This window comes from Eretmochelys imbricata, chromosome 17 (assembly GCF_965152235.1).
Source record: "Eretmochelys imbricata isolate rEreImb1 chromosome 17, rEreImb1.hap1, whole genome shotgun sequence".
Taxonomy (NCBI): Eukaryota; Metazoa; Chordata; order Testudines; family Cheloniidae; genus Eretmochelys; species Eretmochelys imbricata.
The window spans coordinates 7715798-7732206 of record NC_135588.1 but is presented as its reverse complement, the minus strand read 5'-3'; the positions used below and the strand labels follow the sequence as shown (position 1 = coordinate 7732206).

The following is a 16409-nucleotide window of genomic DNA, read 5'->3' as shown; positions in this document are numbered from 1 at the left end:
TGAGGAACCTGAAGAAAGGCATCTCTCAAGCAACATAAATACGCCCATTGGAAAATTACGCCCACCTCCCTCCCACAAAAACACTTACCAGCAGTCAAGCTCATAGTTACACTGTTTTGTTTTGTTTTTCTTTACTAATTAATGTGCTAGGGCTTCTACAGCCTTGTATAGACATTTTTATTATTTAAATAGGAACAAACAATAGACATCATTTAGATCTTTTAAGTGAATTTCCTTCTTTTGGTACTATGTCTCGGTGTTAGCTGTACTGTACATTTATATTATGTAAAACTCACAAGACTACAGTGTATAACTCTCCACTCCTGATGCAAAGGGACTGATTATTTTTCTAAACTGGGATTTCAGCCAATGGACAATGGGGAATTTGGCTCTCTATTTCCATAATCATGCTCCAAAATGAAGAGATTTTAAAATCTGGGGGATTTTTAAAGCAGGAATCATGGAGTCAGCATCAAGATTTATAGAAACTTCTCGTTTGGTTTTACAGTAATTACAGGAGTGAAAGCTCAGCTAGATTGCCTGGACAGATGTGGCCAAGACACCCAGGCTATGATGCCAGTGACAAATGGTTAACTGATAAGAAGAAATGGAGAGGGCGACAGACTGAAGAACAGGTCAATATCATGCTGTCATGAAGCCATTTGAGAACCATAATTAATCTATTACTCACCTGGCATCATCATTCATTGTACAGTGGTCAATAGGTGCCATGAAGCTCACCAGTTTGCTATGGACATGATACCTGAATAAGGCAGGAAATAAACAGACAGCACATTAGTAACTATTAAAGAAAAGGAAATGGCATTGCCTGCACTGAAATGTCCCAGTCTCCGAAATGGAAACGCTGGCTCCCTTGGTGGCTAATGCTTAATGAAACCCTATTTCGAGTCGGTAGTTTTTCCACCCTTCCTAACGTTAACAAGAGGGGAAAAAAAGGTCACATGATAAATATGCCACACAGTGGATGAGCAATAATAAACAAATCACTTTTTGTCACAGCCAAAAGCGAAAACACTCCAGCGTCCTTGAGCAGTATACTTGCACCTGAGCTTTATTCCAAGACAGAAAACTCTGACGAATCAAAGACTCTGTGTGCAACTTCCTCCCCTAATAGTGTCTTAGTTACTCTAGTACTAGTGCCCAAACAAAAAGCCACTGGTGGGAGCAGGGTTAGATTACGAGAGGCTTTCCCACAATACCAGTCTCCCATCATTAATTATCATCATCTGCCATGGTAGGACCTAGAGGCTCCAGCCATGATTGAGGCTCCATTGTTCTAGCAGCTATATAAACATAGGAAGCCCCTCTCCTGGACAATTTACAATATAAAAAGACCAGACAGACAAAGACGTGGGCAGGAAACAACAGAGGCACAGAGAGGTGAAGGGATTTGCCCAAAGTCACACAGTGGCAGAGCTCCTGACTCCAAGTCCAGTTACTTGTCCGCTAGAACAAGCTGCCTCCCAGGGATACACTGCAACTGTGAGAGCCCAATCCCCAGTTTGTTTTTCCCACTAGGTCAGAAACTTGCAGAAGCCTGTCCACCCCTCATGCTCTGGGAGCTGCTTAATAAAATCTAAACAGACTACAGAGGAACTCAGAACAGGCCAGTGATTTTACACCCTTAGTCTTTAGAGCAGGAGATTCCAACCCAGCAGCTTTCTATGTAAACTGTTCTGCTGGCTCCCTAAGTTCAAAACGCTTTACCCAAGTCATTCCTATTCTTACATCTTGATGAATAGCAGGCAAAAGGATTCACAAGCCACCTTTCCACTTGAGCACCTTTACAGTCCTTTTTGTTCTCTTATCCAGGAACACTCCCTGGAGAGAGAGTTTTAGCTTGCATGAATATTGCAGAATGGCTCTTCATGAAAATAATCACATTCACCCTGGAACATGGACCTTTGTGCACAAACACGGGTCTTTGTCATTCCTCATAGAAGCAATCACCCTCTTATAATGGTGCAGAGTCACCCAATCAGGGAACAGAAATAATACCGTGACTTGGGGCAAACAAATGCTACGAACAACAAAAAGTCAATAGGATGAAATATAAAATAAGAGAACATATTTCACTCTATGGGTTCACTTAAGTGATATTAACAATTAATGCATTCATACAAATCACAGTATGTTCAGGGACAATTTGTGAATTGGAAAAAAGGGCTTAATCACGCTAATAAATTGTCCACCGTTAATTGTTTGCCCAGCTCTGCTTATTCTCACACTTTTAAAATGTGAGCTTCCAAAACCCCAGTCTATCAGATTTTAAGAATTAAATTAGACACAGTGAGCCATCTCAAGTCACAGCTGCACAATTATTCCATGACAAGTAGAAATATATAACTCATAGATATCCACTCAGGAAGCGATATGGTCTAGCGGGTTAGAGAAGGGATTCGGGAGGCAAGACTCCCGGGTTCTTTTTCTGCCAAGACTAACTGTGTGACCTTAGGTAAGTCTCACCTCACCCTTTGGTACCTCAGTTTCCCCATCTGTGAACTGGGGATAGCAGTCATCTCCCACGCTGAAGTGCTAAGAGGCCAGGCGCGTCTAAACATGCTTAGAGAAATCTCGGCAGCCTTTTACACTTACACAGGGCCCTTCATCCAAACACCTTAAAGCACAGAAAGGAGCAGGAAAGGCAGTATATGATGATGGACTACAATGATAAGTGATAGCAATTAATACTTAGTGCTTACATAACATGTTTCGCACCCAGATCTCAAAGTGCTTTACAAAAGATAAGTGATATTTATCCATGTTCTGCAGAGGAGGAAATGGAAGTGCAGAGAGTCCTAGTGAATCACACAAGTACAGACACACACACACAGTGACCCAGTGGCAGAACCAAAAATCGAACCCAGTCCGCCTGGTTCCTAGCCCTCTCCACTAGACCGCCCTGGAAAGATGATAGGATTTAATGGTACATTAATCACATACATCAGCAAATACATATTTTCTTCTCGTCTATATATTAATATTTTCCCCCTGGGTCAGTGCAACTCTTATTTAAAAAGGTAGCTAACATGTAACAAGCCACGGACACGGAGGGATTTCTGATCTCTCAGGAATTCCGAAGTGCACAGATCACACACAATGAGAGACTTGCCCCATTATTCCTAAAGGTTTATGAGTCTGACTCAGTTGTATGATGTTGTCAGTAGTTTTGACTGAATCATGAATATATCCAATTATGTGTGACGCTGACAGAATAGAATATTGATAGTCAATAATTACAGGCTTTTCAGGCCAACAAAGTAGCTCTTCCCTCTTTTAATAAATTATCTTATGACATCTATCTTAAAAATGGCTATGCCAGGCCTGACCCACACTGACTCCACTGACTTTCTATCAGATGCCATCTAAACTCGAGATTTATAGTTTACTCACAAAAGGATGGTTAATGTTGCAGATTTTTCAGGAAGCAGTGCAGCTTTCCAGCGTGCCTCCGTGCTACAAATACCTCTTCCACTACAAATCACGTAGTCGCTCTGAACTCAGGAAGAGCAATGCACCTGCTCTGCAAAGGGGAACAAACCCCAGCTCCTCTACACACTTTCCATTCTCACCACACAACCTGGAAGAGTTTGCAAATGCAAACATTAGAAGGAAAAGGTCACAAAATTTAGGGCCAGATCTGCAAAAGAATTGAAGTGCCTAAAAATGCAGATAGGTGGCTAATGGGACTTACAAGAGCACCTAACCTGGATGGGCACCTAACTCCCATTGAAAGTTTATTAAAAGATATTACCTCACTCACCTCATCTCTATTGAAAGTCTACCGCAATTAGGTGCCTAACGCAGGCATACGCACCTATCTGCGTCTTTAGGCAACTAAATACCTTTGTAAATCTAGCCTTAAAGGATTTAGAAGCACAAGTCCCATTCACTTTCATTGGGACTTGTGGCCCTCAATCTCTTAGGCATTTCTGAAAGTCTCTCCCTGGCATTTTTTATGCCCAATGCAACATTCTTGTAAGGACTGATTTGAGCAATTCCCGCTCTGATTATAGCCAACTGATCACTAGTTCTAGAGTCATTAAGAGCTCCCTCCCCCGTAACGGGCATGTCTCAGAGCAACATCTTCTACCTTGCCAGGACAAAACAAGTCTGGCAACACATTTCAGTGCCAAAACGGGGCAGTCAGGTTACAACTGGTGAGACAAGAGTTTCTTCTCTGTAGTTTGAAGAAGCTGCCACTCACCGGATTTTCCTTCCTTTGCTGGCTTTTCGGTCCACTTTCTTCTGTATTTTGCTTCGTAACTTCTGGATGGCCAGCCACTGCCTGGGGAATCCAAAGTGGTGGTTACGTATCATTGCTAGGGCTGTTTGATCAGGCCAGTTTTTAGGAAGAATCACAAGGTGACAATGGCAAAAACCATGGAAATGCAGTTTGAAAAGCTCAAATGCCCACAGCATTGTTCTTCGCCCAAAAGTTGGTGTCCTAAATAACTGTGGCACTGTCCTTCACCTGAGCCCTGTACAGGACCCTATCGCAAGCTAACGCTGCCCTAGTTTTCAACAGCACACACCAGTCTCCCCATACTACGTACTGAAATACCCCTGAGGAGGAGTACATAGCTACAAACAGGAGAGCACAGGGAACATTAGAGCCTACGTGTAGATGACCATGGACTCTGGTAGATCTCAGGGGCTGAAGCCCCAGCCATTCTGGGGGAGACAGATAAGCTGTCCTGGTCTTGATGTAATGATTAATATTCAGTGGGAATTCACATCCCATGTGCAGGAAAAAGTGACAGCAGATACAATCTGACCCTATGTTTTTATTCTTTCTTGGCTAATGATTTTTTTTTTTTTTAAAGAAAGAATCTTTAGAATTCAAAAGATTTTCTTCATCAAACAGAAATGCTAAGGCCAGTAAAAACCCTTAAAGGATTACTGCTCCCCCGCCCCCAGCTATTACAATAAGTTGTATTTTGTATAAAGAAAGCACGCAGTTGAATAGATTGTTTACCTTTCTCCATTTATCATAAGCTACATATGTAGCTGGTTCTTTTAGTGGGGAGGGTTATACTAACTACATAAACAGATTTAACGTTATACAACAGTTCCATTTGAATGAGTTTCCTTCCAGGCTTTTGGAAAGCGTATATAAAATTACAAGCGAGTGTTTCTTTCCCACTACCTCTGACTATAATAACTGGCAAATCCCCCACCAAAACCACTGCCTAATGGTAAGTGCATTTCTTAATAAAAACAAACAAAAGGAAAGCAACAAGTGCTGCTTATTCCCCATCACTCTGTAGAAGGGAGGGTCCAATTCCTTACACAGAGCTTGCTCAAGTCAAAGAAGTTTCCATAGGGGGAAATAAACTGCTACTAGATACAAACATTTTTTTTAAAAAAAAAAAAACAAGCATCATCCTACCTGATTTATACAATGAAAACCCAACATCAGGGGAAAAAATCTAGCAAAATCCAATTACTGCAATCTTAATATAATCTTAATGACTGTAATCTATTTTATTGGAAAGTCAGATAAATGTACAATGTAATCACCACTTAAATGCAATTTTGGCTATGCCACGTTAAATTATAGTGAATAGCTTTCCATAATATTCCAGACATACACAAAATAAATTTGACCTACCGCACTAAAATTCAAGTCATATTTCACATGGACAAAGTTATTTCACCAACACAAAATTTCACAAAGCATTTTCCCTTCCTCTCCCCCATACACACACATCCCCATATCACTTTTCAGTGGCGAATTCTATTCTATCATTTTCAGCTTTCCTTTCCTTTTATGCTTTTCTAAATTATGGCCTGTGGCTATTTAAATGTATACTGTTCATTAAGTAGTTTTTGGAATGTTCTGTATTTTCTAGCCACAGAATTAGAGTGAGAAATAAGAGCTTCCCGCAAAGCATACATTTTATTTTTGGCACCCAGGAAACATTCCTGTATGCTGTTTTAATTGTACTGTACCTTTTCTCTCTTTTTTTTTTTTTTTTTTTTTAAACAGCAGGGCAAGTGCATACAAGGGAACCCCACACTATACAGCAGGTTTGATTCTTTATATGATGACAAATCACAGTTCATAATCTGATCCCAAATTTCACCAGTGAGCTGTCGCTTCATCTAGAGCACATTTGTCAGGGTACATCAAGACTCTTTTCCCCAAACTTGGGGTAGACAGGAAAAGCAAGTCTTGAAAGCGAGAAAGAGTGCAGGGGGCTTTGAAAAGAAATAAGTCTGGCTGCAAAAGAGTAATAATGCTTTCAGGCATCATCTTTAAGCCATTACTTATTATTAGGGTGATTTATCAGTTTTATTTATTTATAACCATTCCTCTAGGTGCTGCACCAACAGCTGAATTCAATAGTTCCGAAATTTTTTACAAGACTTGTTACAAGCTCAGTACAAGAGCTGCTGCTCTTACCTAACATCCCAGCAACATTTCTCAGTCCAGCATAACCCAGCCTCCTCCTCTCTCCTCCCCCCGCCCCCATCAAGCCCCCTTACCTCTCCAAGTTTGGCAAACCAGTGGGGCCTTGTAACATGAAGGCCAGCAAATACAAGTTCTGGCAATGTGGTCCAGAGCCACAGAGTCCTCACTGGGAATACCCTGCCTAGCTGATATTATGCCATTGCTTTTAACCAATCATCTTGTTATTACACCCAACTGCTCTCCATGAGATCAGTGGCAAAACCACACTGTAACACTGCATCCCATATTCTTCATAGTGTTATTATTACATGACACGATTATGGCATAATTATGATGCATTTTGTACAAGATAAGTCATGTGAGGTGTCATTGGAAAAGTTATGATTTACTGAATAGGATTATCCTATTTGTATGCATGTATCATTTTTGTTTCTGAAGTTATGAACATGGACTATGTATTTCAAATGTAGTTACGCCTGAGTGATGCCCACTAGGCAAGATGCTTTCAGTCTAGATTGTGGGTGGGGAAGGGCCTATTCAGGGCAATGAGCCATTAGGGAAAACAACAGGTCTTAGGAGAAATTTATCCATCACCTGGTGAGCCTTCCTGAGAAGGCTCCAGATGGCCTGTAAGTAATGGCCGCTATGACTCAGCAAGGTGTGCCAAGGCCTGTGACCAGGCCACATGACTCTGGACTCCATCTTGGGATGTCAGTGTTTTTCCACAAACTGAGGTTTGGGACAAAGGGTTCCCGCCATATGCTAAAGCTATATAAGGCAGGGAGTGACATCATTGGTGGTTCTTCACTCCTCACAAAAGACGACTCCTGGAAACAGCTGAGGAACAAAGACTCAATTATGGGAAGTGCTGGACCCAGGCAGAAGGGATTTCTAGCCTGTATATGAAACAAGCTGCAAAGGAAGTGTAGATGGTGCCTTAAGAATCTGCAGCCTGCTTGTATCATCAGCTAGGGTGAGAATTTGCTAATTCGTATCCTATCTTTCTAGTATCTTAGACTTAGTTGGCGTTTTTGTTTATTTACTAGGTAATCTGCTTTGATCTGTTTGCTATCGCTTATAATAACTTAAAATCTATCTTGTGTAGTTAATAAACTTGTTTTTGCTTTATCTAAACCAATGAGTTGGAGTGAAATGCATGAGAAATTGTAGCTCTGGGGGCAAAGGCTGTTGCATATTCCTCTCCACACTGAGGAGTGGGGGGTGAACTCTATGAGCTTGTGCTGTACAGTTCCCTGTGCAGTGCAAGATGGTATAATTTTGGGTTTATGCTCCAGGTGGTGGGGAGAGGGGGGGTGCCTGGGGAGCTGAGAGTTACCTTGGCTTTAGCCTTTCTACTGTTGGTTCGTGAAGTGGCTAGTCAAAGAGCCTGCATGTAACTGCAGCTGGGTGTGTCCCTACCTGTGTGAATGCTGGTGAAAGTTTAGAACTGGAAGTGGGTCTGCAGCTTTTCACAACAGCACAGTGAGAGAGGGAGCCCAGGCTGGCGGTTCAGAGGGCTCAGTGGTACCCCAGTTCCAGGTGGCACCCCAGGGGGAACCCGTCACACATAAAGAAGCAGGATTGGGAACTTTTGGGAAGTTTTACACCCATGGAATCTAAGTGGCTGTAGGGTGAAGCTAGTTAACACAGAATATAGACAGCTACAGCTCATCGCTTACCTGCCCATGGCCACCTGATCGTTGGGGTCCAGTGAACTGGTTTTCCGTTCTATAAGTTCTCGAAGGAGCTGGAGGAGGGAAGAGAATGACCAAATGTAAAAGCACATTAAACACAGGTCAGCACTGAGTTTGAGATTTTCAAAGGAGCCTCAGGAATTTAGGTAGAATTTGTGCGCCTCGCTGCCTTAATTATTATTATTATTATTATTTTTTTTTTTTTTTGAGAAACCCTGTCCACATACCAAAGGCATTACTGTTTTCTTAGCCCCAGCTAGCTTTACAAGACAGCAGGAATTTTGAGTGACATGGCAAGGATGCCTCTGAAAAAAGTACAATCGATAAAACAAAACCCAGTGGCAAAAGAGCAGGTGAATTCATGTTAACCCCTTCTTTAGAAAAGAAAAAAAACCCATGACTGGAGCACATAACTGAAGGCCATTAGGAAGACTTATTGTGCTACAGTTAATTTCAGATGGATCAATGACTAGTGCAGCATTCCCTTCATCATTTTATGATTAGTTTAGCCCGACCCATCTGTATCAGCTGAGAACGTCAGGCAGATATAGAGGGGAAGGATGCTGTAACACACTGGATCAAACGTTAGTCTCCCACCAATGGTACGAAGAACTGATGATCTTACGTCTAAATGGGTGGGATGGTGGTGGATCAGCCAGCGCTGGGCAGTAACTGAAAATGCAAAGCCATCCTTGAGAATTCAGCACCATTTCTTAGGGGAGCTTAAAGAGTGAAGTAGGCATTCTCATAATACAAACAGTGTAGTCCTAGGTGGTGTACAAAGGTGCAGCTCATGGGAGCACAGGAACTGTCATACAAAATAAGACCTATAGTGTGTAGGGCAACCTGTCGGTCAGTTTCAGATGCTTCAGAGGAGTGAGTGAGTGTTTATTTGCCCCTTATACTAGGTAAATATGTAAAAACATGCCTAAGACAGGAAGTTTACTTCTACCTGCACATACCCCATTTTTATTTCATCTAATCCCGTTGCAAGTATTGTCTTGAACAGAATTGCACCCACTTCGACAACTTGGTCCAATATGACAAGCAACTTCCCTCAGACTCCACTTTCCTCCATGAGACCAGTGTATTGCAACATCTGGCTACACAATGCCTCCATAATTTACAATGAGCAGTGATCTCGGAGGGGGTCCCACTGTCTGAACTGAAAGCACGATACTGAGTGGCTTTTGGCAGTTAAAAAAAAAAAGGGGGGGGGGTGGAACTGCAGAAAAAGTGGTGATTCTACAATGGAATGTTACGCTCAGATCCTTCCAAGCGCCTTAGCTAGAAAGAAGCCTTACAAATGGAATATGGCCTCTCTTCCCTCAACAGAGCAGACAGGGTGAATGGCTGAGGTAGCACTCCACTGACCTGCAGGTTCTTTGGTCTCTGGGAGGCACAAAAGAGGCTGAATTTTCAGAGGCTGAGGGGAATTACGTACACTGCTTCCATTAACAGTGGGTGTTTTGAGGGCTATATTTCAGGGGCTGCACTGATACCTCTGCCCCGTAATCCCACTTGCCTCTCCTAACATTTAAAAAAAAAAAAAAAACAACTACACAAAATAAGAGTCACACCCTGGTAAGGCAATCACGTTTGCTCTGAGGAGCAGCAAGGCAGAATGCTTTACAGCCGGCGTCCAGATGCTAAAACAGACCTTCCTATTTCCTTTCCAAGTTCTGGGGAAAAGGTTGGGTTTTATCTGTGCATCTTCCTCAGTCAGTAGGGTGTCGCATACAGCCTTCTGGGATACCTGACCAATGTCTGTTTAACACCACGAGCTAGATATTATATGCTGTATAGCTTGCGTACAGAACAAAAATAAATACAACATGACCTCCCAAGTTGCAGACTTCCCAAAATGTCACTGTTTCATTCATGGTGACAGAGTTCCTGTTGTGAACCTACAAATTTACTCTAATTTGCACTTAACCGTAAAAAGTATGTGAAAGTTCATAAGATGTCACAATAACCTATAACAAATATGGATGGGAAAAGGAGACAGACTGTCAACAAAAGGGCCTACTTAGATGGTTCAAGGACTATGTTAAAATCATGCTTGGTTAAAAACAGAAGATGTGGAACCAGAAATTAATGAATCAAAATTGGAGTGTCAGATATTAGGCCCAATTGGTGGACAAAATAATGAGGGGATGAGCTATTCTACCCATCGCTCTCTTTTTGGGTTCATAAAGGAGGACACTTTGGGGGGGAAATAGAAAGAACAGATGGAAACTACTGATGCAAGCTTTACCATCCTGTCTGTCACCCCCACTGTCTACTGGGACCTTGGACCATCTTTGTCCTCATCCTGAGGGACACCCTGACCAGTTTGGCCGAAGAGAGGTATCAAGATGACATCACCACCCCTACCAGCTCCAACAGAATCCCCAACACCACCTGAAATGAAATGGGATCAGACTTTAACAACAGCTGCAGCTCATCTCAACTAACGTCTTCTTTTTTCCCCAAAAGGACAGATATCACCATCTTTGATACCATCTAAGAGACTGTCAGACAAGGGGGGGGGGGGGGGTTCCTTCTAAAACTCTCTCCAGTTAATGGGAAAGGAAACAAGAAATGTTAAAATGAAAGTCTTAATCAACACTTAACCTTCCAAATGCTTTAACTCTTTTTGTTCTTTTCTGTATTTTTAATAAAAAGTTGAAAGGATTTTTACTGGTGTTTGCACCACGGTACTAAACAGGCTGAGGTTTCTGTATACCAAACCCCAGACCTTGTTTAACACTGTTTAATGATGGACAGCGACTGGCTTATGTTAACATCTCTGTCCCATATATTCCATCTAAATTAATAAAACAGGCCGCATCTCAAATGGCATTTGAAACTCAAAAGAAACTGAAGAATCAGTCTTTTTGTCTTTCACAAAGATGTCTAAGGAGGGCTTCCCCTGCCTTGTTCTTCTGCACAACAGGCATAGCTGGAGTCCAGTGGCTAACTGAGGTACCATAACAATCAACAGAAAGATTTCCATTCATTTCAATCACTGCCCCCCAAAGCCCTTGAGCGTAAGGTGGGGAGAAGTCACAGTGCTGGATGCAACACTTACCCTGCCCAAGGAGTACATGCAGGCAAGGTGAAAGAATGAGAACATACCTGACCCCAGCTGGCCCTCAGAACTCTGGGGGCAAGAATTGTGCAACCATGATGCAACACCAAAGAGATGGAGCTACAGCTTAGTACACTCCCCTCCACATCCAAACACTGCAATTTACAACAGCCTGCCTTAGACTCTGCTTCCAATCACCTCTGCACAGCTGTGACATTAAAAGATGTCCTCAAGTATTGCTCTGTGTAAGAAACTAATGCACTATGGGGATTCCAACAGTATGAGCAAATCACTGAAATAAGCAGGTGAAAAACACCCCCTCTTCGCCCCCCCCTCAAAAAAAGTGATCTAAATAGACTTGGCATTCTTTGATTTTTTTATATATATATATAATTTTGATGGATAATAATGTATGTTTATTTTTAGCATTTTTGATCATTTAAATTTGAACAGTTGTGGAAAATTATGGAGGGTAGTCAGACATTATTTAATGACAGCAGATATAGAGATTCAAAAAGTTAAAGCTTGATAACCATTAAAACACAAATTTGTCAACTTCACATGTCAAAATATACAAAGCAAATAGTCTTAAATCAAATTCTAAAGTTCTCAAGCAGCGTTTTTCTTACTTTGGCCATCTGTGAATTTCTATTTTCATCGATGGAAATATTTCTGTATCAGTTTGTATGTATACAGTGAAATTAATGTTTACCAACATTTACCAATAAATATCTCCTGAGGGTTTTTTTTCTTTTAAATAAAGTAGAGAATTAAACAACAAAAGGAAGCTTTGTACCCCCACCTTCAAAAGTCACACATTTTATTGCGAAAGAGAAAAGGCAACTCAAGCTCAATTAAGAACACCTCCCGTGATGTTTTTTCATTTGCTTATATTGGGAGATTATTTCCACAGCAATTACATTTAAAAATGCAGGGACCAGAGGCCACTGGTTTATTATCACTAGAAAACAGCAAGCTATTTCTCTGCCCCGTTTATCTGATTGATTCCCAACATCTTTCTGGCACACAATCTATCAGTTTATCTCTCCCACTTCATCACAGTCACTTCTGGCAGCTAAATACAAGATCCAAATCCAGTGTTACACAGACATACGACACAGTAAACCTGTGTAACTCTGCTTCTCTGTAAACGGCTGCCCTTAAGGCTAAGCAAAAATGGGATCTTGGTTTCTAGTCAATATTCTGTCAGAAGCAAGGTGGGAGGGAGAGTTTTAAAAACAGGAAGAAATGGTGTGGCTACGTTCCAGTGGTTTCTTCCTATTCCAGCAACGGTATGTTCACCATCCACACTTATCTTGGTTCTTTGACACAAGTGCATAGGGAAAGCTATAGGGTAGTGCTGGCAGAGATTGGGATACTGCAGCCCAGTAATGCAATCAGCAGCTTTGAAGAATAAAAGGCAGTTTTCCTGTTCCGTCCCTTCTCCACTTACTACTATGAAAATTCACGATTCCTTCCTCACGTACAGTATCCACTTACCCACAGCCTGGAAAATGCTTATATGGACATTGTCCTTTCCAGCACACAGAAGTACAAATAACTGCAACGCCATACAACTGGGGAGCAACACAGACGAGTGGATAAAGTATGGGGAGCGAGTTACGCAACCTGGGTTCTAGTCCCAACTCTGACACCAACTCACTGTACAACCTTGGGAAAGTCACCTAACCTCTTTGTGGCTCAGGTTTCCCCATATGCAAACAGGGAATATCGATCATAAATACATCACAAGGGCACTGTTTAAGACAACCTTAGTTTGTATTGCAGGGAACTGGCCCTTGGGGGATGATTTATCCTGACAGTGAGAGAAGAGAATTGCAAAAGCCTTCTTATGCACATTAACAGTACCCACCCCTAAAACACTATACGAAATATGCAATTATGTAAATACACACATCTACTTTATCATATCTTTTCTACACATTCCCCATATTTATTTTTTTACTCCAAATGCTTGAGGAACAGCTCCCAGCAGCACAGACACAAGCAGTGGTACAAACTAGTGAGTTATTTTAGGTTAATCAACTACTGCAGGTGTAACCTATTTCACTGTAAAATCATCTACATTCTATAGGGGTCCCATCATTACCCATTCATGATGATACTGCCCCTTGAGAGTATCATACTGGATTAAAACACTGGTCCACCTAGCTCAGTATCCTGGCTAGAACACTGCCAGAAGCAAGTGGTGGGGTAAGAATCCCCAAGATGAACATCTTTGATAAATTACAGACCCTCACTGTAGTTAGAACACGTCAAGTACACGCGAGTACATGTGTGACTGCATTGTGGATATCCTAAGAGCATCAAGGTAAGAAAGGCAAGCAATTTATGGTAGAAGCTTTGAAAGCGTTGACAGGATCCCATCAATCGGATTCATGAGACACACACACAATATATATTCTATTCATTACCTGCCCAATGTGCATGCTAACTTCTAAATTACTTATTATTTAAACTTGCACTGAGCTCTGAATACATCTGTGGAGACGCCTTTGTTCCAAATTAGGATCCTAAAAGGCATGTTTACATATGAACACAAGCTCTTGGAGGATAAATACACGTGTCACTACGTTGACGAATCTCAGGCAGGAAGAGTTTCCGAAACATCAGAAATCCAAGATCTATTTAGAACGGACTCCACTAGTCAAAACTTTAACTACAAATGCCTTGCCTCTAAAGTATTTACGTTTTCATTACAAATGCTAACTTGCAGAAGGCTGTCTGCATCCCGGTACATGGTACATAAACACAAGGCGATAGTCCAATTATCTATCAACACATCTTCCGCAATGGTTCCGTCATTGTTTGATTGCTAATATACATAAGAAAAAAATAGTTCCCGAAGTTGCCGTATCTCTATGCTCTACTGCAGCGATTCTCAAACTGTGGGTTGGGACCCCGAAGCTGGTCGCAACCACATTTTAATGGAGTTGCCAGGGCTGGCTTGGACTTGCTGGGGCCAAAACCCGAGACCCTCTACCCAGGGCCGGAGCCAAAGCCCAAGGACTTCAGCCCTAGGTGGCGGGGCTCAGGTTACAGGCCCCCTGCCTAGGGCTGAAGCCCTTGGGCTTTGGGTCCCCCCCCACACACACACCCACCCTGGGGCAGCGGGGCTTGGGCGGGCTCAGGCTTCGGTCCCTCCTCCTGGGGTCAGTAATTTTTGTTCTCAGAAGCGGGTCGCGAAACAATGACGTTTGAGAACCCCGGCTCTACTGTGTTGCTTTGCTAAAAGGTACAGTGCCAACCCTCAGACATCCATCTGGACTCTCTATGTTTGCACTGAACCTACGCAATCTCAAGAGGGAAATGTCTTCCTGAATCTAGAATGGATTAATGGCACCACTGTGACCACAGTGTATCTAATCAACATTCACTCCAGACTGCATTACTGCAGGGCACTCTATAAGGAGCTTCTGTGGCACAGAACACCGTTGCTTGCCTCCTAACTGGGATGGGTGACTGTGAGTATGTATCATTCCTATGCAACCCCTTGCACTAGCTACCCCTTTGCTTCAGGGTACAGTACAAGGCAGTAGGTACAATCTATACATCTCTGAGCGGTCTAGGACCTGAATATCTGAGGAGGTGCCTTTGTCATGACAGGCAAGATCAGCTGGATTACTTCTGCTGTCACATCCTGAGTTAAACTCAAAACCTGTGCAGCAAGACATCTGCAGCAGAGGGAACCCCTCCCTCTGGTGGCTCACCAAATCCAGAGTTTGGTGGCTAAAAGGTGCAGCTGCAGCTACCCCCAAGATAGACAGCACGAGGTGCAGTTGTTCCTGCAGGCTTTTAATGGAATTTTTGGCATGGTGGTGAGTGAGATGGATCCCTCCATCGGAGCTCTGGCCACAGATGCTCGGTAGACAGGACCGCTAACGTGCTGCAGTGTGAGCATCGAGGACAAGAGAATCTGCACTCTGCAGCAGTTAGGACACTGGTCACGGGGGTGTGGCTCTTCCATAAATTAACTGCATAAGAGCACTTGCTGTCAGAGCAAAGCGGACATCTTTTTATCCCTTTGGGGTCTATTATTCTGCACTACAGAGAATCCCTCTCATTAGTGTTAACAAGGGAAAGTTGCATGCAACAACAGGAGGAGACTAAAGCTTGTAAACTGGAGCAGCACCCATGAGCCAACAGGTCCATAAGCAGTTCAGCCGTCAGTCAAGAAAGACGTGTTTTCTTCACCTGGGAACTGAAGGTGAAATGTTCTTTCAGTGCAGGGCAACTGCAAGATTCAAGAGGTTGTGGGGGATAGAGAGGAGGGGAAGGGGGAAAAAATCAGGGACAGGAGGGAAATTAGGAAATGGAAATAAAAACCACGAAGCATCTTATTACATCTAAATAGTGTGAGTCTTAAAGCCGAAGTTATAAATCATGCTAACAATGGTGACTAAAATCAAAGTGGATGTAGCCAGAGGCTACCACTGAAAAAGTCAGCGTAGACCTGCCTGGCTGCCTCTGGTCTTTAAGGATTTGATTAGTTTTTCCACTTTCTAGTTCACAGTCTTGCATTCAGCCCATGCTCCAGAGCCAGGTAGGGCTCAGGATACACAATGAATGATCAATTCATTTACTGAATAAAGTAACACTATTTTTTCAGCACAAGACCTAAAACACTTCCAAAGCCGTAATATTTCATTAAGCCTGGTGATTCCAGCTAAAATTTATTAGTCAAAACAGAAAACTCTCATCAGACCCCATATATTCCATTAGGAGTGATCTATGGTGTCTCCCAATGTCTAATTATTAACTAGGAAGTGTAAGTAAATCACTATCAGCATTAAGCCCTGATGTGTGAAGACAGAATTGGAGTTAAGCAATATCAGCAGTAAAAGGCTTTGATTTGAATAATTTGTTTTTATCCACCCACCACCACCTCCCAACTCATTCTCCCCTTAGCAAGGGAACAAAACTGTCCTTTTAAATGACCACCACAAAGTTCCATTCGTCAGTAAGAGCAATAGTGCTGCAGCCCGCCTAAATGCCCCCCGCCTGTCCCAAAACAGCAGCAATCTGGAGGCCAGACGCACATTTTCTAGCTATGAAGGAGTGGAATAAAGTCATCCACATGAACGTTATTTGCTTTTGCTGCCAGGTGGTGACCTTTACTGTGGTCAATGGCTAGACCTGTGCACGTTAGCATTCAGGTTTGGTCTACACTACACATTTAGGC

The 16409-nt window shown here is 42.5% G+C and overlaps 1 protein-coding gene across 9 annotated transcripts in view; it reads right to left on the bottom strand.

Moving 5' to 3' along the window:
- AATF (apoptosis antagonizing transcription factor) overlaps window positions 1-16409 on the bottom strand; it is a 117499-nt gene that overhangs the window by 57856 nt on the left and 43234 nt on the right. For 8 of the 9 annotated variants that reach the window (XR_013348255.1, XR_013348256.1, XR_013348259.1 and 5 more), the window contains exons 9-11: window positions 8119-8186; window positions 4229-4309; window positions 692-763 (exon numbers count right to left, since the gene is read on the bottom strand). Coding sequence is in view for 2 of the 9 variants with exons in the window: in XM_077836631.1 (XP_077692757.1) it covers window positions 692-763; window positions 4229-4309; window positions 8119-8186 (221 nt within the window). In the remaining 7 variants the exon portion in view is untranslated. The remainder of the gene's footprint in view (window positions 1-691; window positions 764-4228; window positions 4310-8118; window positions 8187-16409) is intronic. The other variant, XM_077836630.1, reaches the window with a different exon arrangement.